Raw genomic sequence first — 27,594 nt, 5'->3', positions numbered from 1 at the left:
ATTCAAATTCAGACATGTGGAATTGTCTGCAAAACAACTACCTGAGATGCTTCACAAATGATAATGTTAGCAAGTTTTTATATGGTAAACAACAAAGAGAAATAGAGTTGAGTATAGTGAGTGACCCTGAACAAAGTGAAATAAATAAATAGCTATTTGGGATTTTTTTAACAGCTGGAATATTTGAATATAGAATATGTATTAAATTATATTCTTACCAATATTTCTTGAATATGACATAATCGGTATTGTGGAAATTCTTGTTTGTAGATGGTAAGTGCTGATATTTTTATAGATAAAATATTCTGATGTTTGAAACTTACTTACAAATGATTCATGGTGGGGGAGAGTCTGTTTATTTGTAAAGGAAAGGATAAAGAAGTCGGGTAACACTATTTACATTTGGTGACTCTAGATGGAAAAGTACAAAGTTGTTCAGTTTATTGCTCTTCCAACTTTCTGCAGGTTTGAAAATTTTCACTGTAAGAAGTTAGGGGGAAACAAAAGGAATAGAAATGTGATAATGTGCTAAATCCCCAAATTATTAAGAATATTTTAAAAACATATAGTGACACTTCCAAAAGCCTTTCCCTTTGTAAAAGAAAGAAAATTACTGAGGACTCCTCCCATCTGATATAAACTTTCTATCATAATGTTACTAAAGTATATGTACAAAAATAAAACTACAGATCACTTTCATATGTTCCCAGCTCTTAAGCAACTTACAGTCAAACCAAATTCTAATTACATACAGTAAAAATATAAAACTGAAAAGAGTAAACAGCAGCACGATGACATAATAACAATAGGTGGCATAGTATATGTTTTGAAGATAGAACCAGCTTACTGTGTGCACTAGTGATCTGGGTACTGTGGTGCGGTTTCTTTTGAGAGCACCAAGTTCATAGGAACATTGCCTGTTTTGTACTTAGTTTCTCCATATTTCTTATCCCAGCTACTGTAAAATCTTTTTGCAGTACAAATGAGATAATTTGACCTTTACTTATATTCCTACATTTTTAATATATTACTTTTGTTTTTTAGTAATCTGAGAATAAGATTGTATTTTTATATTGTACTATGCTGTTTTTTATTATCCAGTTATTTTCAGTTGATAAGATAACCAGAAATTGAAGGCTTACTTTATAAAAATGTTTTCAGTTTTGAATTGATAATGCAAAAGAGAAGTTTAATCTTTGTGACTGATACATTTAACTTGAGCACAGCACTTGGAACTGGACTTTCCCCCCTGTTTTTACTTTAGCACTTGCCACATTACAGCTGTACCTTTATACCTCCACAGTATAAGTTGATTGCTGCCACTTGAAGTGATCACTTGATGCAGTTACAAGAATAAACAGAAAACAAAACGTGGGAATACACTTCCATATAAGCAACAGAAATACAGGCAACTTTATAAAAAAAATGAGCAAACTCTGGGGTATATAATCCTTGAAAACCAGCAGCCTTATAGCCAGTGTTGGGAAAACATTGGTTCAGGAGCTTCTCAGAAAGCCCCAAATGCAGATCATTGTTGCTATCCGATGTGACGTGGAACTCGCTGGAGAAAGCCACATTCACAGACTGTTTTTCTGTTTGACCTGAATCAGAGTCTCCATGGGAATAGATTTCTACCCAAGGTCTGTATCATCAATTGTGTAAGCTGTGATACCAGATGGGGTGAACAGAAGTCCAGTCAAACATTTAAAAGGAAGATCCGGACAACTAAATAGCCACAGGGGCTTTGAAAGAGCTCCAATGTGTTCCTGGGATATAGAATGCTTTCAGCACAGTGTAATTATCCAGGACAAATTGGAGAGGGCTCCAGTTGCATACCCGTGAAGACCAGTGGATTTATAAGTTGCCTGAGCTTTGAAAGGATGCCCTAACACACAGGTGCCCTCGGCAAACGGTAGTAGACGTATTGGCTCAGAACATTTAAGAAAATTTTGTGAGTACTCAGTGATGCTGACTCCAGACCAACCTTTACTCAGCTAGGTTAAAAAAAAAATAACACAATTTTTAGGAAAGAAAGCCAAGTATGGGGCGCCTCGGTGGCTCAATTATTTAGATGTCATGATCTCACAGCTCGTGAGTTTGAGCCCTTTGTTGGGTTCTGTGCTGACAGTTCAGTCTGGAGCCTGCTTTGGATTCTGTGTCTCCCTCTCTGTCTGCTCCTCCCCCATTCATGCTCTTGTTCTCTCTCTCTCCTTCTCTCTCTCTCTCTCTCTCAAAAATAAAAAAAAAACATTTAAAAAAAATGGAACCAAGTGAGACTTAGGTGGTTCCATACAGCGGGGATTTACAGATGAGAGTTACTTCTGGAAAAGTCTCTAGACCGATAAGTGGCAACAATACCAACAACAAAAGTCCCAGGAGAGGGAGGTAGGAACTGATTCCAGAGTTATATTTTATTATCTAAAATGTCTACTTTTTATCAAAAAAACTATGGGATATGCAAAGAAGCAGGAAAAGTTAGTAGAAATTATCACAGATGTTGGGCTTAGAGACTTCCAAGCAGCTATCATAATGAATTAAACCACAATTAAGGAATGAGAGAGAAATATAAAAAATATGTCTCACCAAATGGAGAGTATTAGGAAAAAATAGAAGAAAAAAACAAATAGAAATACTGCTGTGGAAAAGTACAATAACTACAATGAAAAATTCACTAGAGGGACTCCCAAGCAAATTTGAGCCTTCAGAAGAATCCGTGAACTTGGAGTTAGGTCAGTAGTGATTATCCAGGCTAAGAATGGAGAGAAATGAACAGAGCCTTGGAGACCTGTGAGCCACCAGTAAGCATGCCAACATAAACAGACTCTCAGGAAATAAGGAACTGGAAAAAGCGACAAAAATATTTAAGGAAAAAGTGGCCAAAATCTTCCTAAATCATATGAACAACATCAGTTTACACACCCACAGAATCTCAGTGAGCTCAAAGTAGGATAAACCTAATGATATGCACACCTAAACGCCTTACGTTCAAACTACTGAAAGCCAAAGGCAGGGCGAGAATCTTGGAAGACCACGATAGAAAGGCGATTCAGCACATAAAAGAGTTCCTCAGTAATATTAGCAGTTTGTCTTCAGAAACCACGAAAGCTAGAAGGCAGGGGATATATTCTAAGTGCTGAAAGGAAGATTGCTAAAAGAGTTCTATGTCCAGCAAACAAATCCATGAAAAAATAAAGAATTTAAGGTATTCAGAGATAAACATAAACAGAGCAAGTTTTTTTCTAGCATGCCTACCATACAAGAAAAACTACAGAAAGTCCTTTAGGCTGAAGGGAAAGGATATGAGGTAGTAATGAAAATCCATATAGAGTAATAAAAAACATTAAGTAAAGATAGTTGTAATGTATTTTTGGTAACGATTCTAACTGATGTAAAAGACAACTGAGTAAAACAGGAGTTCTAAAATTGTGTTCATGGACTTATATCCTAAAACAATGTAGTGTGTATGTCCATACAGCACAGAGGATGGGCTAGGAATGGGAGGGGAAGAGCTATATTGGAGCAAAACTTCCACATAATATTAAAATGAACTTAGTGAGGATCCGAACTAAATTTTCTTAAATTCACATGCTAATTATAATCTATAATCCCTAGAAAACCACTATGAAAATAGCTTCTAAGAAACAAAATAGAAAAAAACATCAACAAAGGAACAAAGGTATTATCCTGGAGGGTAGCTATTTAATACCAAAAAGGCTAAGGGAGAAATAGAGAAACAAAATGATGTAGGAGAAACAAACAGTATAATTGCAGGTATGAATCCTACAATATAAGTAATTATGTTAAATATAAGTGCACTAAACACTCGATGATGCAGAGATTGGCAGAATGGATGAGGGGGAAAAGCGAACCAACTATGTACTATCTATAAGATACACTTTAGATTCAAAGACACAAATAGATGAAAAGATGGAAAAAGATGTTTTCATGCAAACAAGTAGCTGAGAAGCAGCTGAGGTGGCTGTATTTAAATCAGACAAAATAGACCATAAGTAAAAATTGGTGCTAGAAACAAAGCAAACCATTTTATAATGATAAAAGGATAAATTCAGCAAGATATAAAATGATTATTATATATATAATATATACACTTAAACTATTTTGAAATACATGAAACTGTGATTTATAGACTTGAAGGGGAGAAATAGACAATTCAGCGAAAGTAGTTGGGAGACTTAAGTACTCCACTCCCAATAATTGATGGAACAACTGGATGGAGAAGCAGAGCGTGTACAGAATACCTGCATGGCAGTACCAATGTCACCGAACAGTAAATCACCCATGTGACTCATTCCACTCAACAACAGTAGAGTGAATACACATGCTTTTCAAGCAAGTATGAACTGTTCTCCAGGGTAGATCATATATGAGGTCATATAATAAATGTTAATAAACTTGAAATGTATTTCATATCAATTTGAAGTAGCAAAAATCATCTTCTCTGACTAAAATGGAATCAAGTTAGCAATCGAAATTAGTAGTTATTTTGGGAAATCCACAGATATTTGGAAATTTCTGAGTAACACTTCAGTCAAAGAAGAAATTATGAGGGAAATCAGGAAGTATTTTAAAGTGAATGTATATGAAAAGATATATCAAAATCCATGCTAGCAGCTGAAGCAGTGCTTAGAAGAAATGCTTTTCTTCAGTGTTGATTTTAAAAAAGAGAAAGATCTTAATAATTTAAGCTGTCACCATAAGAATCTAGAATAAAATAACAAACCAAGCCAAAGATGAGCAGAAGGAAGGAAATAATATGGTGGAAACTAATGAAATAGCAAACAAGAAAAGTAGAGAAAATGAGTAAAGCTAAAAGCTGGTTCCTTGAAAAGAGCAACAAAATTGGCAAACCTTTAGGTAGACAAAGAAAAAAAGGTCACTAAAATTAAGAATGAAAGAAGGGAGATTACCACTGACCTTTCAGATATTCAAAGAGTTACAACAGAATACTAGGAACAACTGTATGCCAAGTTAATAACATAGTGAAAAATTCTAGAACATCATGTATTACGAAAATTGGTTCAGAGGAAGTAGAAAATTTGAATAGACGTATGAAAAGGAAAGAAATTGAGTTGTAACTAATAACCTTCCTACAAAGAAAAGCAGAGACCCAGATCTCTTCACTGGTAAATTTTGTCAAATGGCAAGAAATTATACTTGTACTTCAGATTCTTTCCTGAAGACTTTTCAAAACCAGAAGCCCAAAATATCACATGAATAGAAAAAGAGATCAACATTTCTCAAGAATATAGATGCAAATTCCTTGAATAATATTTGTGCAAACCAAATTCAATGGCATATTTAAAAGATTATACACTATGTCAGTTTGAGATTGATCCCAGTAGTATCAGATTTAATCAACATCCAAGAATCAATTAATGTAAGAAACCATATTATAAAGACTAAAACCACACAATCATCCCAATAAAGACATAAAAGGCATTTGACAAAATTCCATACCTATTGATGATTAAAATGCTTAACAAATAAATTGCAGGGAACTTCCTCAATTTGCTAGAGGGTTTCTGTGAAGAACCAGAATTGAATATCATAGTTACTAGTGAAAGATGAATGAGTAATTCGCCCTGTGATTAGGAACAAGGCAAGGACATTCAACTTTTTGCCTTTATGGTTTAGCACTGTACTGGAGATTCTAGCTAATATTGCCAGGGAAGAAAAGGAAATAAAAGATGTCCTTTTCTGAAAGAACATTTTAAACTGTCTTTATTTGTAGTGACAGTGTCCCATATGTAGAAAATTTTAAGGAATCTTAAAAAAAAGAAAATGGATTAGAACTAATAAATGTTAGCTGGGCCACAGAATAAAATATCGGGATGGAAAATAGTCTTTCTATACATGACTGATTTACAGTCCAAAAATGACAATATGATTCTGTTCAGAATAACATAAAAAAAATGAAATAAGTGCAGGGTTTATACACTGATCATTATAAAAGTCTGCCAAGGGAAATTAAATAAGATAAATAAATTCAGACACAGTGTGTTCATAGATTGGATGACTTCATATTGTTAAGGTGGTAATTCTCCTGAAATTGACCTGTAGATTCAAGTCAATCACTGTAAAGCTTCCAGCGGACTTTTTTCCAAGAAATGATTAACTAATCCTAAAATTTATATGGAAATGCTAAAGGACAGGAATTACCACAACAACTTCATGAAAGAACAACATTGGAGAACTTTTTCTACTGAATTTCAGAATTCTAAAGCTGCAGTTTTGGAGCACTGGCCTGGCTCAGTCAGGCATGAGACTCTTGATCTTGGGTTTGTAAATTCAAGTCCCACACTGAGTGTAGAAATTACTTAAAAACAAAATCTTCGAGAGCAAGAACAAACAGTCTTTAATTTTGTGTGGAACCAGGAAAGACCCCAAATAGCCAAAGCAATTCTGAAAAAGAAAACCAAAGCTGGAGGCATCACAATTCTGGACTTAAAGATGTATTATAAAACTGTAATCATCAAGACAGTATGGTACTGGCCCAAAAACAGACACATAGATCAGCGGAACACATAGATCAGAATAGAGAACCCAGAAATGGACCCACAAACATGGCCAACTAATCTTTAAGAAAGCAGGAAAGAACATCCAATGGAATAAAGACAGTCTCTTCAGCAAATGGTGTTGGGAAAACTGACCCACAACACACAGAAGAGTACACCTGGACAACTTTCTTACACCATACACAAAAATAAACTCAAAATAGGGGCACCTGGGTGGCTCAGTCGGTTAAGTGGTCAACATCAGCTCAGGTCATGATCTCTCTTTTTGTGGGTTTGGGCCCTGCATCAGGCTCTATGCTAACAGCTCAGAGCCTGTAGCCCACTTCAGATTCTGTCTCCCCCCTTCTCTCTGCCCCTCCCCTGTTTGTACTCTGTCTCTCCCACTCTGAAAAATAAATAATAAAACAGTAAAAGAAATGATAATCTCAAAATGGATGAAAGGCCTAAATGTAAGACAAGAAGCTATCAAAATCCTAGAGGAGACAGCAGGCAGAAACCTCTTTGACTTTGACCACAGCAACTTCTTAATCAACACGTCTCTGGAGGAAAAGGAAACCAAAGCAAAAAAGAGCTATCGGGACCTCATCAAAATTAAAAGCTTATGCACAGTGAAGGAAACAATCAGCAAGTTTAAAATGCAGCTGATGGAATGGGAGAAGATAGTTGCAAGTGACATATCAGATAAAAGGTTGATATCCAAAATCTATGCAGAACTTAGGAAACACAATGGTCATAAAACAAATAATCCAGTGAAGAAATGGCAAAAGACACGAATAGACACTTCTACAAAGAAGACATCCAGATGGCTAACAAATATATGAAGAAATGCTCAACATCACTTACCATCAAGGAAATACAAATCAAAGCCACAATGAGCTACCACCTCACCCCTTTCAGAATGGCTAAAATTAACTCAGGCAATAACAGATCTTGGCAAGGATACAGAGAAAGAGGAACTCTTTTGCACTGCTGGTGGGAAAGCAAACTGATGCAGCCACTCTGGAAAACAGTATGGAGTTTACTCAAAAAATTAAAAATAGAACTACCCTATGACCTAGCAATTGCACTACTAGGTATTTACCCAAGGGATACAGGTGTGCTGTTTTGAAAGAGTACGTGCACCCAGTGTTTATAGCAGGGCTGTTGACAATAGCCAGAGTATGGAAAGAGTCCAAAAGTCCATCGGCAGATGAATGGATAAAGAAGATGTGGTATATATATATACATATATATATATATATGTATATATATACACACACACACACACACACACACACACACAATGGAGTATTCTTCAGCCATCAGAAAGAATGAAATCTTGCCATTTGCAACTACATGGATGGAACTAGAGGATGTTAGGCTAAGTGAAAGTAGTGAGAGAAGACAAATACATGACTTCACTCATATGTGGAATTTAAGACACAAAACAGATGAACATAAGGGAAGGGAAGTAAAAATAATAGAAAAACAAGGAGGAGGACAAAACATAAGAGCCTCTTTAATATAGAGAACAAACTGAGGGTTGCTGGAGAAGTTGTCGGTAGGGGGATGGGCTAAAAGCGCTTTAAGGGGCAGTAAGAAGAACATTTGTTGGCATGAGCACTGAGTGTCATATTGAAGGGGATGAATCGTTGGATTCTACTCCTGAAATCATTATTACACTATATGCTAAGTAACTTGAATGTAAATTAAAAAAAATACAAATAAATAAAATCTTAGGGGGGCCTGGGTTGGTCAATAGGTTAAGTGTCTGGTTAAGCATCCAACTCTTCATTTTGGCTCAGGTCATCGTCTCACAGTTTGTAGTTAGAGTCCTGCATCAGTCTCTGCGCTGGCAGTGTGGAGCCTACTTGGGATTTCTTTCTCCCTCTCTCTCTGACCCTCCTTGGCTTTTGTGTGTATATGCGTGGGCTCACTCTCTCTGTCTCAAAATAAAAATTTCTTTTAATCTTAAAAGCTACAGTTATACAAGACTTTGTTTTGCTGGCAGAAGGTAAGACATATGCAGATCAGTGATTAGCGTTAAAATTCAAGAAGTCCATTCGTTTTCAATAAGGGTATTACAGTAGTTCAGTAGAGAAGAGGTTCTCGATCATGCAGGGACAACTGGTTGCATCTCCATCTACATGCAGAAAGATGAACTTTGACTTGTATTTCATACCATACAGGAAAGTAACTTAAACTGTACCTGTAAGACTTAAAACAATCAAGCGCAGGAAAAAATAAATAAAGAGGCTCCTGGGATTCTCAGTTGGTTAAGAGTCCAACTCTTGATTTCGGCTCAGGTCATGATATCACGGTTCGTGAGTTCGAGCCCTGGGTCACGCTTCACACTGCTAGTGGGGAGTCTGCTTGGGTCTCTGCTTCTACCCTGCTCAGGCTCTGTCCCTTTCTCTGCCTCCCTCTCCCAATAAATAATTAAACTTTAAGAAAAATAAATGAAGGAAAAGTCTTTTAAGACGTTGGATTAGTCAAAGTGTTTTATGAGTTTATAAGAGAAAGCAAAAGATAAATTGAACCTTATCAATTCAAAGCTTTTGGCTCACCTGGGACACCTATGTGGCTCAGTCGTTTAAAAGCCCAACTTTGACTCAGGTCATGGTCTCATGGTCCGTCAATTCGAGCCCCACGTCGTGCTCTGTGCTGACAGCTAGAGCCTGAAGCCTGCTTCAGATTCTGTGTCTCCCTCTCTGTCTGCACCTCCGTTGCTGTTCTCTCTCACTCTCTCTCTCTCTCAAAATTCAAAGCTTCTATGCTTCAAAATAAAGTGTTAAGAAAATAAAAAAGGCAAGCAACAAAATGGTTGAAAATATTTGTAAAACCTTTGTTTTATAAAAGTTATATCCAGAATTTTTATAGAATTCATGTAAAGAAACTAGAACCATCATATATTGCTGGTAGGGATGTAAAGTCAACAGTTTGTTAGTTTCTTAAAAATACAAAGCTATCACATGACATAGTGATTACACTTTATAGATAAATGTACCTGGGACCCAAATCCATGTCCTCTCAAAGACTGGAATGTGATTGTTCATAGCAGCATTAGTTTCATAGCCAAAGAGTAGAAACAAATATCCTTCAGCGGGTGAGTGGGTAGGCAAAATGTGGTGTTTCCATACCATGGATACTGTTCAGCAGCAACAAGGAATGAACTGTCAGGACAAGAGCCTGTGTGGCTCAGTCAGTTAAAGTGTCCAGCTCTTGGTTTCAGCTCAGGTCATGATCTCTCAGTTGCGAGTTCAAGCCCTACATCGGGCTCTGTACTGACAGTGTGGAGCCTGCTTGGGATTCTCTGTCTCCCCCTCTGTCTCTGCCCCTTCCCTGCTAACTCTCTCATTCAAAAATATTAAGCATTAAAATAAAAGGAATGAATTATTGACACCTGTTAAAGCATGGATGAACTTCAAAAACATTATATGAACTGTAAGAAGCCATGTATTGTAGGACTCCATGTATATAGAATATCCAGAAAAGGTAAATTTATAGAGAAAGTTAGATAATAGTGATTGCCTAGGGCAGTGGGCGATAAATGGGCATGAGGGAATCTTACTGGGATGAGGAAGGTGTTCTAAAACTGATTTATGGAGATGGTCACACCACTGGCTAAAGTTACTAAAAATCATTGACTTATATACTTATAGTGAGTTGGTTTTATTATACGCAGAACATCTCAAGAAAGTATTTTCTCAAAAGCAAATGTGGGAAACAAAATTAGATAGCATTATTGTCTTTAACCAGAATCTTAAAGTGTTATATTACCTTTTTTAAAATAAGGTCATCTAAAATGTGAGGATACATTTGAAATTTTTTTAGTTACCTTGAAGCCTTAATACTCTGATTCTAGAGCCAGGATCACTGAAATAGCAGCAGAACTCCCTTTCATACTGATGTTGGCATATGTGTGTAATATACTTTTTTATGCAATCGTATTTTCCTAGATTCAAAACAGAAAACCCACTGTATCTTCCTGTTCTTTAAAAATGAATCATAGCACCTAGTTTACTGCTGTTACAGGTTTGGTATTGTTCCCGAAACATTTGATGAAAGACACCAAAACCAGCTTCAATTAGCTTTGCTTCTATTCTCCATTTACTACATTTTTCTTTTTATTGTGTCTTATTTTATTTGTTTTAGATCACTGTGTCCACTACTATGATCTTCGTAACACTAAACAGCCAATCATGGTATTCAAAGGACATCGAAAAGCAGTGTCTTACGCAAAGTTTGTGAGTGGTGAGGAAATTGTCTCTGCGTGAGTATTACTCTTCTGAGGTTGAACTTAACACAGAGTTCTTGTCATTGACCAGTTTTGTAATGTCACTGTGGGTATCTGTAAAGAGTGACACTGTGCTATAAGCACTTTTTCATAAATAGTAGAGTTTTATAATTTGTCTAATTAAAATACATGTATATTCTGGTTTGTATTTCTCACTTTTATGTGGTATTTACGAATAAAATCCTGATGATGTTAGTTTTTAATGCACCCCCCCCACCTTCAACATTTGAACTTCAGATGGGATTTCAGCCACTACTTCTCCTTAGGAGAAAAACAACATAGTCAATGGGATACAATGAGAATTATTTCATTTATTAACATCAATTAATATGTTATTGTATATTTAGCTGCATTGCAGTACAGTAGTAGTATTTTTGGGGGGGGGGTTAAGTAATACTTGGTTGATTCTATGTTACTTGATGTCCCTATGGTTTCATGGTGAGTTTTAAATACGTTTTGAAAGGAACTAAGCATGGTTGCTTATATTTGACAAATATCCCTTGAGAAGCCTTCCGCAGTAGAGAATTATATTGTAAGCTTTTATTTTGTTTGAAGGTTAATAAGAGGTCAGCCAGATAAAGTAAATCTCACTTGCTAACATATCACTGACAAAGCTCTCATAACTAAGGCGGCTCCTTCTTCTATCATTCACTGCATAGTTCTTTTTATTTTATATTACCTTAGCAGATACCTTTTTAAATTTCTCTCTTTTTCATTATCTATTATTTCTTTTCATGCTTACTGATACCTTGTTCTCTTCTTTTCACTTAGTTTTTTTTTTTCCTTCACTTGCTTCCTAATCTCTAATCTTAGGAGATTATTAATGGCAGTGCCTTGGTATTAAACACTGGGGACCTCCTCCTCATCTCCTTCTATACTAGTTAACTCTAGATAAGAAGTTGGTAGTTTGAGTTGACTTAGCAGAGGAATTTGAACTGAGTTACAAACAAGGGGGAAAATGTGAGAACTGAGTTTTCCAAGGGAAGGTAAGACGGAGGTAATTAGTTCACAAACCTAAATTAGTGTTAACCAGTCAGAATGTAACCCATCTTTAGGAGTAGTAATGGGCAGTAAGTAACTCAAATTTTATTCAGGTTCAAATGTGGATAGTACAGTATGGCAGAAATATTTTTCTTCAATTTTGATTTATAAATGTTAAGTGAATTTGATTTCAACTAGCTGAAATACATATATACTTATTTCTCTAAATTGGGAAATTTTAGTTGATCTTATTAATGTGCATATGTTGTTTGTATTTTTCACCAATTTCTTGCCCTTCTTAGGTTTTATAAGTCATGATTTTTTTTTTCTTGAACAGTTTTAGGGGTTAGAAGTTTTTAGAATAAATTTATCTATAAGCATATTTGGAAATATTAAAAAGTAATATTAAAATATACATGCTGCAACCTCTGAATTCTTGGCCAATACAAAAATATATATAGACATAGAAAGAAATATTTAATGCAATATTGTCAAGCAAAAAACCACATTTAAAACAACATAAATTTCTATTGAAAAAATGATGAAAAGCAATAGAGAAGTATTTAAAGAGCTGGAGTTTGGCCTCTGCAATAAGACAGTTTTAATCTTGGCTCTGCTGTTTACTAACTATGGTATCTTGAAATTGTCCTTAACCATTTCATTCTCAGTTGCCTCATCTCTAAAATGGAGCTAATTATAGAAACTACATTTGTGTCCTTCAATGAAGTAATGAATGTAAAACATTCAGCATGGTGTCCTATTCTATGAATGTTACAGTAAGAGAAAACGTGATTTATTATGTAGTCATTAACAAAGATATGATAGTATATTTATTTTACAGAAAAAGTAAAAGCAAATTATTGAATAAGGGATAAGCAGTTTATAATATGTATGGTATGATTGGATTTATGTGACAAAAAGAAAAAAACATGGTATTTTACTCAACTTCTAGGACTGTATGATCGGTCTCTGTATGATAGGATTACCAGTGATCTTTATATTCAGTTATTTTTTGGTAAATAACTGTATTTGCATGTTATTTCAGTAAATGAATTAATTTATATAGACCATTCCAGTCATTCATAGTATTCCACCTGGTAGGTAGAACTAAATTGTCAGAATCGTTGAAATTTAGTAGACCAGTGTAGTTCAGCAGTTGAAAGGTAAATCAGGTGGCACAGATTGTATCTCTAAAATTAAGCACAGTTCCTAGTGGAACTTTGTTATTTGCTGATTGTGGTATGGTGGTACTGATGACTTATGTTTATTAGTAAGCACTCCCTGCATGCCCAGGGACTGCTGAAAGCCTTTTAAATGAATTTAGTTTTCACTTCTGATAGAATTCATCTAATTCAGGAATGTAGGAGTTATTGTATTTCACATAACTAATGAACGAAACTGAGATCAGAGAGGTTATATAACTTTCCTAAGGTCAAAAGCAAATTAATGGTATATTGAGCATTGGAACTCAGAAAATCCCAGAGTCTGCATTCTAAACCACCAAACTGGATTGCCTCTTATTAGTAGTGAAGAGTTTCAGACGTCTATAAGATCTTAAATGCATTCTAATATTTTGTGTTTACCTCAGCTCAACAGACAGCCAACTAAAGCTGTGGAATGTAGGGAAACCATACTGTCTGCGCTCCTTCAAGGGTCACATCAATGAAAAAAACTTTGTAGGCCTCGCTTCCAATGGCGATTACATAGCTTGTGGTATGTAAAACCATTCCTTTCCTGGAGCTTTTTAATAGGAATTTGTCACTGAAACTGCATTTAATGGACATAGACTACATACCAAGTCAGGAACTGATCTGTATGCTCAGAAAGTAATGTATTGAATTCTTAGATTGTTCTGGAAGAAGCATTAGTCCTTCCCTCCTTCACTGAGCCCAAACCCTGTCCACATGAAATAGCATGAGATCGTTAAATATGTTTTGTAATTGTTCTTTATTATGGCATAATGTCTGTAGATACTACATAAAAGAAAATACTAATTCTCCTAACTACCTAATTTCAGAGACATGGTCTTAAGCTTGATAGTCATTTTCCTCTATAGAGTGTTCTCTTCAGTAAGCAGTTTTAGAGATTCTTGATCTGTTATTCTAGGGTTTTTGTCTTTTATAATTTTTACAAATTGAAATCAGAAGTAAGAAAAGTCATATCAGATTTTGTTCAGATGCTATATGCACCTTATGCCTGAATATATGAACTTTCATGAATTCTTTTAAGTGACTTGGCCTTTATTTAGTGAACTTGTATGTAACCTAAAACCTTCCAGAACAAATCTCTTGCAATTATTCTACTGTGATGGCCTGCTCAAAAATCTAGGTGTCTTGACTGATTGTCTAATAGAGTAATATCTTTATTGGGGAATGGGACATAAGTTTTGTAGGTTATTAAAATCTGCCTTTGTAAGTGCTATAACTTTCTTTTCCCTCTTAGGTAGAAATCTTTCTAAGTACCATTTAAGATTCATGGTATAATAACAAGTTTCTAGCTTTTTTAGACCTCTGCTATTATAAGTGGGTTTTTGCAGTAGTTTCAGCCTTACAGTTATCAATGTTACATCATTTAACAATTATTATTTCTTTAGATTAGTGAAGTGTAACTTTCCTTTATGAATCTTTTTCTCACACAATTCCCAAGAAATCCTGTGCTCTGGTCTTCCAAATTCAACCATAAAAGATTTGTCTTTGAGCTTAAACATCGACTAATAATTAGTTTATGAATATGATATCCTAATTCTGAGTTCTCCCATTCTAAAAAATGATTCATTAAAAAAATTTTTTTTCAGGAAGCGAGAACAACTCTCTTTACCTGTACTATAAAGGACTTTCTAAGACTTTGCTAACTTTTAAGTTTGATACGGTCAAAAGCGTTCTGGATAAAGACCGAAAGGAAGATGATACAAATGAATTTGTTAGTGCTGTGTGCTGGAGGGCATTGCCAGATGGGGTAAGTTTTCATATCAGTTTTTTTCACCTTGATGTCTCATGTAACACTTTATATATACATATGTGAATTTTTTAAAGCTTAAAATACAAACCAATATGTGATAACACATTTTCTTTCTTGCTTAGTATAGCATTATCACAGGAAAGAAGCATTTTAGGTTGTGATTGAAATGTCACCAGTGGAACAATGTCATACTGATCTAATGTCTCTCCTATCTAGCCATAGCATCTTGTGCATCTCTCTGTTTTCGCATTATCAATTTGTCTCTTTATATCTTTTCTAGAAGACTGGAAATTTCTAGACTATATGCTGTGTTATTTTCCTTAATGATCATTTGAAGTATATACTCAGTAAACATTGAGCTGACCCTGGTATTAGCAAGAGAAAAACTTGATGTAGGTAAAGGAGAGTGCCCTGTATATACACCTAATTAAACACCACTGCAGAGGAAAATTCCTCTCTACAAAATACACTTATATAAGAACGGTTAAGGGACACCTGGGTGGCTCACTTGGTTAAGCGTCCGACTTCAGCTCAGGTCATGATCTCATGGTTTGTGGGTTTGGGCTCTGTGCTGACAGCTCAGAGCCTGGAGCCTGCTTCAGAGTCTGTGTCTCCCTTTCTCTCTGCCCCTCTTCCACTTGTGTTCTCTCTCTCCATCTCTCAGAAATAAATAAACATTAAAAAATTTAAGGGGCGCCTGGGTGGCTCAATCGGTTGAGCGTCCGACTTCGGCCCAGGTCATGGTCTCACGATTCGTGGGTTTGAGCCCCGCATCAGGCTCTGTGCTGACAGGTCAGAATCTGGAGCTTGCTTCTGATTCAGTTCTCCCTCTCTCTCTGACCCTCTCTCGCTCACACTCTATGTCTCTCTCTCTCAAAAATAAATAAACGTTAAAAAATTTAAAAAAAAAAAAAAAAAAGAATGTTTAAGTACATTTAAGTCCTTAATAGGAAAGTTGCATTTCTAGGTTGCAGAAAAAGTTTTCTCAAACTTGCCATGTATTTTTTTAAAGTATAAGTGTTCTCATAAGTTATGTGAAGAAATCATTGTTTTTATTATCTTGATTTTTGTAAGCAGTAGTTACTCACTAATGTCGTCTTTTTTAAAAATAGCTCTTTGGGTGCTTCATTGGTCGGTTTTATTTTTGATCACAAAATTCTTACTTGATGGGTACTTTAAGAATTGTGAGTTTCAGATGCTATTTAACTTTAATTAGATATATTCCATTCCTATCTTATTTAAAGTTCTGTGACTCAACTTCCAGTCTTAGCAATGCCAGACTAGATGATTTGTACTAACCTTCCCCCTAAGTAGAACTAGAAAAGTTAGACGAAGTATATTTATTTTAAAAACAATAACAGAAACCTATTTGAAGGCATTGGAATGTGAACAAGATAGAAAAGAATTACCAGCCTAGGAATGTGAACCTGGCTCTTGAGTATGCTTTTCTTCTGGGAGCATTTGCCAGTCTCGGTGTAATGGCTGAGAGCGCTTCTGGTAGCTTCACGGGGGCACAGCGGTTGGAGTCTAGTGTTCACCCCTGTGGAGGTGAGCTCACTTTGGTTCAGGTCCCCAGAGGGCTATAGTCCAGGGTAAACTACTAGAAGATAAGCTCTCACTGTGATTGCAGCTCAACTTCAAATCATATCAGTCCTGAAATTAAATTGAAGTGATCCTGGATTGGTAGTTAAATTAAAATTAAATCCTCTTTGAAAGAAGATCTTCTAGAGAAGATCATCTACGGACTTTATTTTTTTTCGAAAGCCCAGATACAGTAACTAGGTCATAAGAAAAGACATGCATAGGAAAAGGCAAGACCTTATGAATAAGTTCAGCATAAGTAGTGGACAACAGAAACAAAATCACAGCAGCTCCGGATACTGGAATTGTCAGACGTAGCTTGAAAATAACCATGGTGACAAAGAAAAAGACAAGAGTGAAAATTTTAGCTGGGACATAAAAAACCATTTTAAAAATGAACATCCTAGAAATGAAAAATTATAATTACCAAAACTAAGAACTCAGTGGCTGGATTGCATGGAAGATAGGACAGTTGAACAGAGAATCAATGAAATTTTGTAGGGAAGTTAGGAGAAAATGTACAGAAGGATGTATGGAAACACAAATATGATGAAAAAATTATAGAAAAGAGATAGGATGGAATAAGAAAGTTTAACATATTCAATAGGAAACCTAAAAGGAGAGAAAAGAAATAATGCAATTAAGCAAATATTAGAAAGGATTATCGTTGAGAACTTCACAAAATTAATGAAAGACATCGAGGCAGAGATTCAATAATCCCTTGTGTCCCAAAGAATAAATCTACGATATGATTAAAGATTTAATATTATACTTGGACCATGAGGAGACTTAGGCATGCCGGAAAACCTGACCTTGGATCTGCCTTCTCATAGTAACACTTGGCAGAATTATGCTGAGTTAAGTCAAACATGGAATGTCCTTACTAGAGGCTAGTTATCTCTCAAAACTTACTGTGAAACCCCATCTATGGTATTGCATCTGGACCCAGAGAACCTTGAGTTGGCATATTGGCCTTACATCAATCCAAAGTAAATGATACAAGACTGACAGGAAACCAAGGCAGAGTCTCTGTGTCTAGAACCACAAGCACTGTAGCTGTCTGTGACAGCGTGTGAACTGTGTGTGTGGTTTGGGCCGGATGAAGAAGCTGTGCACGAGTGTAGCTGCTTGGCCTCCTGAGGAGTTTGCAGATGTTGTGCATCCTGGATTTCCTCTTCCATACACCTCTGTAAAGTAACCAACCTAGTGCAAGACTAAAGACAGTTCTGTCTGATCCTGTGACCCCTGCTGGTGTTGGGACAGGCACCCTTTGACATGTCATAATAAAACTGCTATAAATAAAATGCAAAGGGAGATTATTGAAATGAGACAAGAGAAAAAGTATGGTTTTCAGAAGACCAGCAATTAGACTGACAACCAACTTCTCATGAAGCAACAGAAACCAGAGGTAGTAGAGCGAAGTCTTCAGTGTGTAAAGGGAAATAAATACCTGCCAGTCTCAATTTCTCTACCCAGTGAACATTTCTCAGGACACAAGTAAACTAAAGATAAATAAATATGAAGAATTTGCTACCAGTAGACCTGCACTAAAGAAACCCTAAAGGGATCTTTTTAAGGTGGAAGGAGAAGATGCAGAAGATGAAGAAGAACGTCAGAGATGCAGAAAGGAATGGAAAAAGATGAAGGAATAGTAATGGCGAAAAGGAAACGAAGTGGTAATAGGCAGTAAATCTAAATGTGTATTGACTATATAGAGCAGTGATGCCTCGTTGGATTTAATAAGCACATAGAATTAAATATTTGACAGTAATAACATAAGCCAGAAGGATAAATGTAATTAAGGTGTTCTCAGGTCTTTGCCTTGTCAGGGAAGGAGGTAAAAAAAAGAAAAAACCCTAATATTAGACTGAAAAAGATGCATATTGTAGTTTATAGGATAACCTTTAAGTGTTCTTAAAATGTGCTATCTAGACCAAAAAAGTTCTGTAACTCACATTATCAGTCTAGATTTATTTTAACTTTGATTTTTATAGAACAGCCACTGATTAGGCACGATAAATAACTTCACTTCCTTATTTTAGATAAGGTAGAAAGTGCGAGAGACTCGTTTACTTATTCAACAGATCTTTATTACGTGCAGTTACAATTCTAGATAGGGAAGATAAATTTGAACAAGACTGTAAGAGAAAATCTGGCTCTCTTAGGAGACTTAAAATTCTTATGTGCCAGAGGAGACAAAAAACAAAATAAATAAGTTATTATATTAGAAGGTGATGAACGACCTGGAGGAAAACAAAGCAGGAGACTGGGACAGGGAGGCCTGGGAGACGGAGTCGTAGTGTTTGGCAGTGGCGGCAGAATCGCCTGTGTGAGTAGCTGGCATAGAGCAGAGACTAGGACATGAAGATGGAATCCACACGTAAGTGTGGAGGAGCATTTCAGGTGGAGTAAACAGTTCACAGGCCTCGGCGTTCAGAAAGTGGGGAGTGTTCAGGGAACGGAAAGAAGGCTGGTGTTGCCGCATTGCAGTGAGCTGCGTGGTGAGGAAGAACCATTTCCACAGAGCATCGTTTACCAAAAGCCCGGACTTGGGCTTTCACCAGCTGGAAGTTGGGAACTGTCGTAAGATTGGAGCAAAGGAATGATACAATCTGACTTGAAATTTTTGAAAATCAGTTTGGCGCAGTATTATAGAGAATAGACTGTGAGATGTCAGGAATGGAGGCAGGAAGGCTGTTGCAGTAATCCAGGTAAGATAAAACGAGTATACCAATGAGAAGCAGTCTGATCCTGTTCATATTTTGAATGTGGAACCAATAAATGGCATATAGAGAGTGAAAGAAAAGTCTAGGATGACACTGAGGTTTTTTCCCCCCAGTATCTTTAGGAGTGGAGTTAGTTGCCAGTAATTGAGGAGAAGACCATGAGAGGAAGTGTCAGAGAGAATAGGAGTTAACTTTTAGGCTGGCTGGTTTAAGTTACTAAAAATACCAAGTAGCGATGCAAAGTTTGAGATGTACTTGCCTAGTAAGTAGATAGACCAAGTTTGGAGTTCAGAGCAGATTGTGGGGCCAGAGATGGAAATTGGGAGCTGTCAGCATATGGCGTTTAAGCCTAGAAATTGGATGTATCTCCACAAGGGAGTGTAATTAGAGATTAGAAGCAGTATGAATACCATGTTTTGGAGGGCAGTTTAGTGTTCAGTGATTGAAGCAACAAGGAGGAATCAACAAAGACTTAGAGTAGTTATTGGGATGCCTGGGTGGCTTAGTCAGTGAGGAGGCTGCCATGCGGCTCAGGTCATGATCTCACGGTTCATGAGTTCGAGCCCCACATCAGGCTCTTTGCTGTGTGCCCAGAGCCTGCCTCAGATTCTCTTCCCCCCACTGCCCCTCCTCTGCTTGTGTGCGTGCATTCGCGCACTCTCGCTCGCTCTCTCGCTCGCGCTCGCTCTCTCTCTCTCTCTCTCTCTCTCTCTCTCTCTAATGAATGAAAGAGTAGTTATAGTAGGAAAACTCGTGCCTGGGAAGCCAAGTGAAAATTTTTCAAGGAGGAGGAATTGATTGGCTCTGTCAAATGCTACTAATACAAGTGAAATGAGTAAAACATGAAAGGAATAAAAGTGATTGGAGAGTAGTTTTAAGGGGAAAAAAAAAAGGGAAGGGAGAAATTGGAGGTATTGAAATACAGGGGATATAATAAAATAATACCATGTTTAATCTCACCAAATTACTTTTTTAAAATATGAAATACCTGTCTAAAAGGGCCAAACATTCCATTGTCTTTCTTTGCTTTATTGCCATCCTAAGTAATTTTGATCATAAGAAAGAGATCAATTTAAGGACACTTACAATATAGCTAAACTTTGAAAGTATTTTTAGTTTTGGGACAAATACAAGTAGTGTATCAATTTAGTGTATGAATTAAAATGACCTAAAACTCTTCGATTAATGATAATACAAAAATTTATGGCAGTAATTTAGTCATAGAGATTGGATGAGAAATTAACAATGAGGATAGAGGGAAAAGCACAAATACAAATTAGATATATTCTTTTAGGACAGTATCACAGTCTTTTTATTTTATTTTTTCTTTATTTTTTTAAATGTTTTATTTATTTATTTTTTTTTTTTTTGAGGGAGAGAAAGAGAAAGAGACAGTGCATGAACAGGGGAGGGGCAGAGAGAGAGGGAGACAGATTCTGAAGCAGGCTACAGGCTCTGAACTGTCAGCACAGAGCTTGACACAGAGCTTGAACTCACGAACTGAGAGATTATGACCTGAGCTGAAGTTGGACGCTCAACTGACTGATCCACCTAGATGGCCCAGTATCTCAGTCTTACAAAAATTTAGGATAGTTTCCTGCAGATTAAATTTCTGTTTAACCTTGCTTTTTCTTATAACCTATATATGTGGAGAATATATAGAAAAAATGTCTGTTATCGCTTTTTCCAGAAATAACCAATAGTAACATTTTACTGTAATTAATCTTCATGTTACTTTCCATTAATGGGTACAATTTTTTTAAATAAAACTGAGTATTTTATATATTACCATGTACTTTCCTTTTTTTTTTTTTTCATATATTCTTTACCTTTTGCAGGTAACATTTCCCAGGTCTAAATATATTTTGAGAAGAGTATTTTCAGGGACTGCATATTATTCTATTCTAAAGTGTTACTGTAACTGGCATACCATTGTTCTGTTGAGGATATTAATGTTTACTTTTTACTACTATGTAACTTTATTTGGAATACGTTTTGCATATTTTGCAGTAAATCTTTACATTTCTGATTACTTCCTTAGAGGAGAACCTTCAAGATTTGTCCATTTAAAAAAACACTTTTAAGAATTTTGATTAAAATTAGTTTGCCTTCCAGAAAAGTTTCCTTACATTGCTCTTGCGCCAAGAAATCATGTGCGTGGAAACATCCAATGTAATGCCAGTGTCTTTGCCATTTCGAAAAGATTTTGTTAAGTAAATACATAATCATTTTTAATTGTTTCCATAAGCAATTTTCTAAAACATTGTCTTTTGATTTTTACATATTGCGTCCTTACATACTGAAAATTGTCTTTTTTAATAGAAATTCTTGACTGAAAGGGAAATACCATACAAAATTGCGATTTTGTTTTATAATCAGTCCTTTGGCATTTTGGTGCTGGTAATTCAGGTCTATTCCACTGTCTCCCACACCTTACACCCTCTGTGAAAGTAATGCTATAAAGCCAAGATAAATTTGGGACAATGCTATTTATTCTTGATTTCTGTTATATCCTTTTTATCACCACTGCTTTATTCAGAGACTGCAGTTAGGGAAAGGAGATTCTGTGTTCTATATCTGTGGATCCTTCTGTTGACATGACCCTTTAACACTAGTGGAATAAAATCTAAGTTGACTCAAGAATGTAGATGACTGTTTCCGTTCTTATGTGATTATAGCTGTTTAAAGGGACACCATATTTTTGTTGGAAGCAGACTCTAAGGGCATTGTAACTCCCACTGAGACGGTAGGGGGCCCTCATCATTGTTTTCTCAGTTCTGAATCACATCATACATACTGATCTAGTAATGGGAAAACTTAACACTTAACACTTCCTTAGCTCTTCAAAAGTTATTAAAAAGTGTATACTCTGTCCTCAGGAAAAGCATTGATTATTAAGGTTGGGTATTTTCTTTTGTGGCCTGAATCATGTGACCAGGAATCATAATGAAAGTTTCTGTAACTCTAGAATGAAGAATGTTGGGGACAAGGATTTTCCTAATTTCCCTCCCTTGAAACAAAACCCTGAGGAATCTGTCAATGGTGTTACCACTCATATTATTCAAAGTTATAGCCAGTAGGTGAGAGCTTCTTCTTCAGTCATAAAATAAAATACATTTTTATATTCTCATTTCTGATGAATAAGACTTTACATAATGAAACACCTTTTTGAAGTGTTCTTAACTAAAACACTTAAGGAGATCTTTTCTTTACGTAAATCTTTGGTGATTCCTATCCACTAAAAATATTTGCTGAATAGGGGCACCTGGGTGGCTCAGTCGGTCGAGCGTCTGGCTTCTGCTTAGGTCATGATCTCATGGTTTGTACATTTGAGCCCCACCTTGGGCTCTGTGCTAATTGTCAGCTCGGAGTCTGGAGACTGCTTCAGATTGTGTGTCTCCCTCTCTCTTTCTCTCTGCCCCTTTCCCAATTGTGCTCTGTCTCTCACTCTTTCAAAAATAAATACACATTAAAAAAATATTTGCTGAATAAATTAATATACTACCTTATACTATTATTTGTATTCATGTCTCTTATCTCCTGCTAACCTATAAACTCCTTGAAAAAAGGTGTCCTACTGTATTGAACAAGAGCATAGACTATGGAACCAGGCCACCTCCGTTCAATCAGGTTTTCTCCATAGTAGCTCTGTGACCCTACTCACGTTCTTCAGTTGTCCTGTGCTTCAATTTCCTCATCAGTACTTAAAAACATATTTTTTTTAAGTAGGCTCCACACCCACTGTGGGCTTAAACTCTTATCCTGAGATTGAGTCGTATACTCTACAGACTGAGCAGCCAGGTGCCCCCTCCTCCTTGTCTATAAAGTGCTGATGATAATAATAATCCATCTCTTAGGATTATTATAAAGTTAAAGTAAGTTAATATAGTAAAGTCTGGCATAGAGTAAGAGCTATATAAATGTTTGCTTTTACTGTCATTCATTTTTAATTATCCCTAGCACTAAGCAAATTGTTTGCACATAATGTGTAATTAGTATATGATTTTTATAATGAATGATACAGTCTTCAGGCTTGTCCTTTATCTTGTTTGTTGCGTAATCAATTAAAAATCAATTAAATACTAATTTTAGAACCAAAGAAATGCTGGAGAAGTCGTGGGAGATACTTCTGACATCTAATAGACTCTCTTGAAACTCAGTGGTAACAATAAGATTACATCAGTAAGAAAACTAGTTTTCCTGACATCAGCATTCATGGGTACCTATATAATTATTTCATAATTACCAGTTTGCCCCTTGGTATAACTTTCAGGCTTTTGCTTATTTTCAAGAGCAATGAAAATTTTAAAATGCCTACAACTATAGGAAAGTTAAGCTAGCTTAATATTTTTGTTAAATGTAGAGCCTTTTCTTTCTTCCCTTTCTACATCGCTACTATTTTACAATTTAGTCTTCTTTTAAAAAGACTTAACATATTTAGTTTTCCAGTTTATACATTTTTATATAAGATAGGCATCCCTCTCTGACTTAGTAAATAAACACTGTGTTTAAAGCAGCTGATAGCACAAAACTAAAGCACATGGAAAAAGCCATTCTACTTTCATTAAAGTGCAGAATGCATCTATGATAATATTTATTTATACCAATGATTCTCAAACCTGACCGATTATCAGAATCACCTTGGGATCTTAGCGGGGGGAAATATATATATATAAAACAAAACGGATCTTTTCTTAGACCCATGAAGCCCTATTTAGGAGGAGGAAGGAAGCAGGATAGAGACTTACATTAAAAACTTCCGCAGGCCTTCTTGGAAAATTATATGAATATTCGAATTTGGGAACAGATGATTTATGTTACCACTAAAAAGAAATTTTTAGACATAGTAACCAAAAGGCAAAAATAGCATCTGCTAACAAGGTAATAATTATAATTATGAATATCTAATATCTGTTACATTTTGCTACTTCATTACCCCCTTGGGAAGAGACACAAATAAAAGATGTAGTCTTTTTTCTTTTCTTTAATTTAAAAAAAATCAACCTTTAGTACATATTAACTTCCCACACTTCTAAGCTGTTTCGGATCCTGAATTCTTCAGTGAACATGGAGATACAACATGGGAGCTTCTTTTTCTTCCTTCTCTCCTTTCTTCATTTCTGTTTCTCTTTTCCTTTTATCTTTCCTTTCCTTTCTTCTTTTCTCTAGCTGGATGATTTATAACACTTTAGAAAATTTTCCTGACTGGAAGAGGGCCAGTGTGAATGAACTCTTGTCTGGGGCGCGGAAGGGAAGAAGATGCTGAGCGTGGACCCTGACTTCCAGGAAGACTGTGGCTCACATCTGCTACGTGCTCCACTCTTGCCTTAGTGTCCAGACTAGAGTGGGGTGGGCAAGTAGGAAAGGTGGTGGAGACCTGAAGCAAAGCTGCCATTTATTTCTTCTCTAAGTCAGTTACATGAAGTGTAAATATTCCTTAACCTTAATGTCCACTACTTTATGGACAGCTTCTGTGAAAACATTTGTTGCATTAGATATTTTATGGTGAATATTGTAATGCAGGCAACAGAATATTATTTAGCAGGTCTGCTAGTCAACATTTTAAATATATCATTACTGTTATTTTTTTTATGTACTGTAATGGAATTTGACTTACATTAGAATGGTTTTTATAATTTTTCTCATTAAACAATTTTTTCAAAATAGTGTTATCCTTCTAAAGTTTGCCTATTCTGAAGCATAGAATCCACAGATCTTTAAGCTACTTGTTTTTTGTTTTTTGTTTTTTTTTACCTTGTATAAGGGAGAAAAGAAATATATTCATTTGAGAGTGCATTCTGAATTATGCCATTAATCTATAACTAAGTAAAAAAATAAAATAAAGGGGGCACCTGGGTGGTTCAGTTGGTTGAACGTTCGACTTTGGCTCAGGTTATGATCTCACAGTTTGTGAGTCGAAGCCCCACATCTGGCATGCTATTGTCCGTGCAGAAACTGCTTGGGATCCTCAGTCTCCCCCTCTGTCTCTCTGCCCCTCCCCTGCTCATATTCCCTCTCTCAAAGAGAAATAAACATTAAAAAATATACATATGAAGAATTTTTTCAGTGTTACCCCACCACAGTTAAAATTGTCTAAAATATTTTGAGACTGGAAGGGATTTAACTTTGGTTTCTAAATGTTTGTCTTTGGAGAGTTCCTACCAAATTTCTATACTAGTAGTAGTAGAAGGCCAGAGAGTGAATATTGAATATCATTTCCTTGACTTAAAAGTTTCTAATGAACACCACTTAAGTTGGTTTTCTATGCTAATGTGTATGTATGAAATATCATGATGATTTTCTAATAGAATAAAAATATACTTAGTAATTAGTCAAAGCAGAATTAACCAAGGACAGCAACTGTTTAAGAGAAAAATGTTTCCTGCTATTTCAAACTTGGATCCTATCTGGGGAAAAGAAATCTATGCTTGTATCTTACTTCTTTAGTCTCACATTAATTCCTATTGTTCTCATGATAGCTCTCTCTGTTGATGTGATTCCCCCCAGGATTTTGTGCCTTTCAGATCTCCCTTATTTCCACTTTCTTAAATCTTCTTTTATGCATTTTTTCAAATAAAACTATCAGAAGTTAGACTTGGTATTTCCAGGATGGTAGAAAGTTATTACTGCCGAACTTAGAAAGAATTTGATTATATAGATTAAAGTCAATCTATTATAATTGCTGTAAAGAAGCTATTTCATTTTGCACCTGTTTTTATTAGTCTTTTTTTTTATTCAGATAAGAAAAGAAGATTCACTTGGATAAAAGGTTCTTTATTTGAACTATGATAGCTAACCAAAAGGTAAAGATAAAGGCAGATAATTAGTCTGAATCATTTGGTTTAAATGACCAGAGTTTTTACACATTGTTGAGAATTAAATAGAGAGTTAATCATGCTAATGTTTGTCTTCAAAGTCTTTTTTGTTTTTAACTTTTTAAAAATGTGTTTTTTTAAGTTTTTATTTATTTATTTATTTTTTTGAGAGACAGCGGGAGAGTGCCCGTGCGCACGAGCTCACGCAAGTTGGGGAGGGCAGAGAGGGAGACACAGAATCTGAAGCAGGTTCCAAGCTTTGAGCAGTCAGAATGGAGCCCGGTGTGGGACTCAAACTTGTGAACCATGAGATCATGGCCTGATCTGAAGTCTAAGCATCAGACTTCATAAATAACTGAGCCACCCAGGTGCCCTGGTCTTTTTTTTTTTTTTTAATGTTTATTTATTTTGTGAGAGATACATAGTGTGAGCAGGGGAGGGGTAGAGAGAGAGAAGGAGACACAGAATTCAAAGCAGGTTCCAGGCTCTACGCTGTCAGCACAGCGCCCAACATAGTGCTCGAAATCACAAACCATAAGATCATGACCTGAGTTGAAGTTGGATGCTGAATTGACTGAGCTACCCAGGCATCCTTGTCTTCAAGGTCAACTCTGATAGAAGTAGGAAGCTTTCAGGATAAATTATATAGGAAGTAAATCTGACTTCAAGATTCAGTTCCCTTTTGTTAATTTACTCTTTTAAATCCTAAGTATCTAGAGCTGTGGCTTTGTGACACACCAAGTATACTTTGTGAGCTGGCTTTGCAGAGATTGGGAAAGCAAAATTATAGTAGTTGCCTTTGCTTTTAGTTTTTTTTTAATACCTCACGACATTCCAAACTTTGGGTATTTTAGGAGACCCAAGAGTTTATCTTTTTATTTTTTATTTTAAACGTTTTGTTTATTTTTGAGAGAGCACGTGCACAGAGTAGGGGAGTGTAGAGGGAGGGAGACAGAGGATCCAGCGCAGGCTCCGTGCTGACTGCAGGGAGCCCAATGGGGGCTCGAACTCTGGAACACGAGATCATGACTTGAGCTGAAGTCCATTGCTTAACCAACTAAGCCACTGAGGGTCCCTTATCTTCTTATTTTAAAAAACTGCTAAAAATTATTGTATCTCTTAGGGATCCTCATGGAGTGTCATCACCTGATAAATAAGAACTGAAATATTTTATTTCATGCCAGATTATCTAAACACCTTTGGAATATGTATCTGAATATATATATAATTCTTAATTTTAGCAGCCAAGAATAATTTTTTCACAAGTCGTACTCCTGTGCCTTTTTCTATTTTTTTTTTCTGAACAACAAATCTGTAATTATAATTCTTGATGTTTGTACTAATGGAAGACTGTAGTGGTTTGGATAAATCCAGAATGTCAATTAATAAGAATGGATAATTGTTGTAGAAACTTAACTGTGGGCATTTATATTTAAAAAGCAGCTTTATTCTGTATTCTGAAAAGAATAAAAGGTGAATTTATGCTTCTCCCAATTAATAAGTAAGCCTTGCAGCTTCAAAATTCAATAGAAGTCCTTGTTTTATGAGGAATATTTTCATTTTCTCCAAGTTTTCTGTTTTGTAAAGATTTAAGACTTAAATTCTAAATTTTTTACATTTCTCAGTGTTTTTAAGATCTGACAGCTGTGTTTTCCTTTATTAGTGGAGAGGATGAATATAAAAAAATTTTTTTTAATGTTTATTTTTGAGAGAGAGAGATA

General features: G+C 35.8%; 1 protein-coding gene across 2 annotated transcripts in view; it reads left to right on the top strand.

Annotated features, from left to right (window-relative positions):
* COP1 (COP1 E3 ubiquitin ligase) overlaps positions 1-27,594 on the top strand; it is a 227,994-nt gene that overhangs the window by 162,412 nt on the left and 37,988 nt on the right. For both annotated transcript variants that reach the window (XM_029935120.1, XM_029935121.1), the window contains 3 exons: positions 10,671-10,788; positions 13,382-13,506; positions 14,588-14,748. In XM_029935120.1, the coding sequence (XP_029790980.1) occupies positions 10,671-10,788; positions 13,382-13,506; positions 14,588-14,748 (404 nt within the window). The remainder of the gene's footprint in view (positions 1-10,670; positions 10,789-13,381; positions 13,507-14,587; positions 14,749-27,594) is intronic.

This window comes from Suricata suricatta, chromosome 3 (assembly GCF_006229205.1).
Source record: "Suricata suricatta isolate VVHF042 chromosome 3, meerkat_22Aug2017_6uvM2_HiC, whole genome shotgun sequence".
Classification (NCBI taxonomy): Eukaryota; Metazoa; Chordata; class Mammalia; order Carnivora; family Herpestidae; genus Suricata; species Suricata suricatta.
This window is presented reverse-complemented; position numbering and strand designations above follow the sequence as displayed.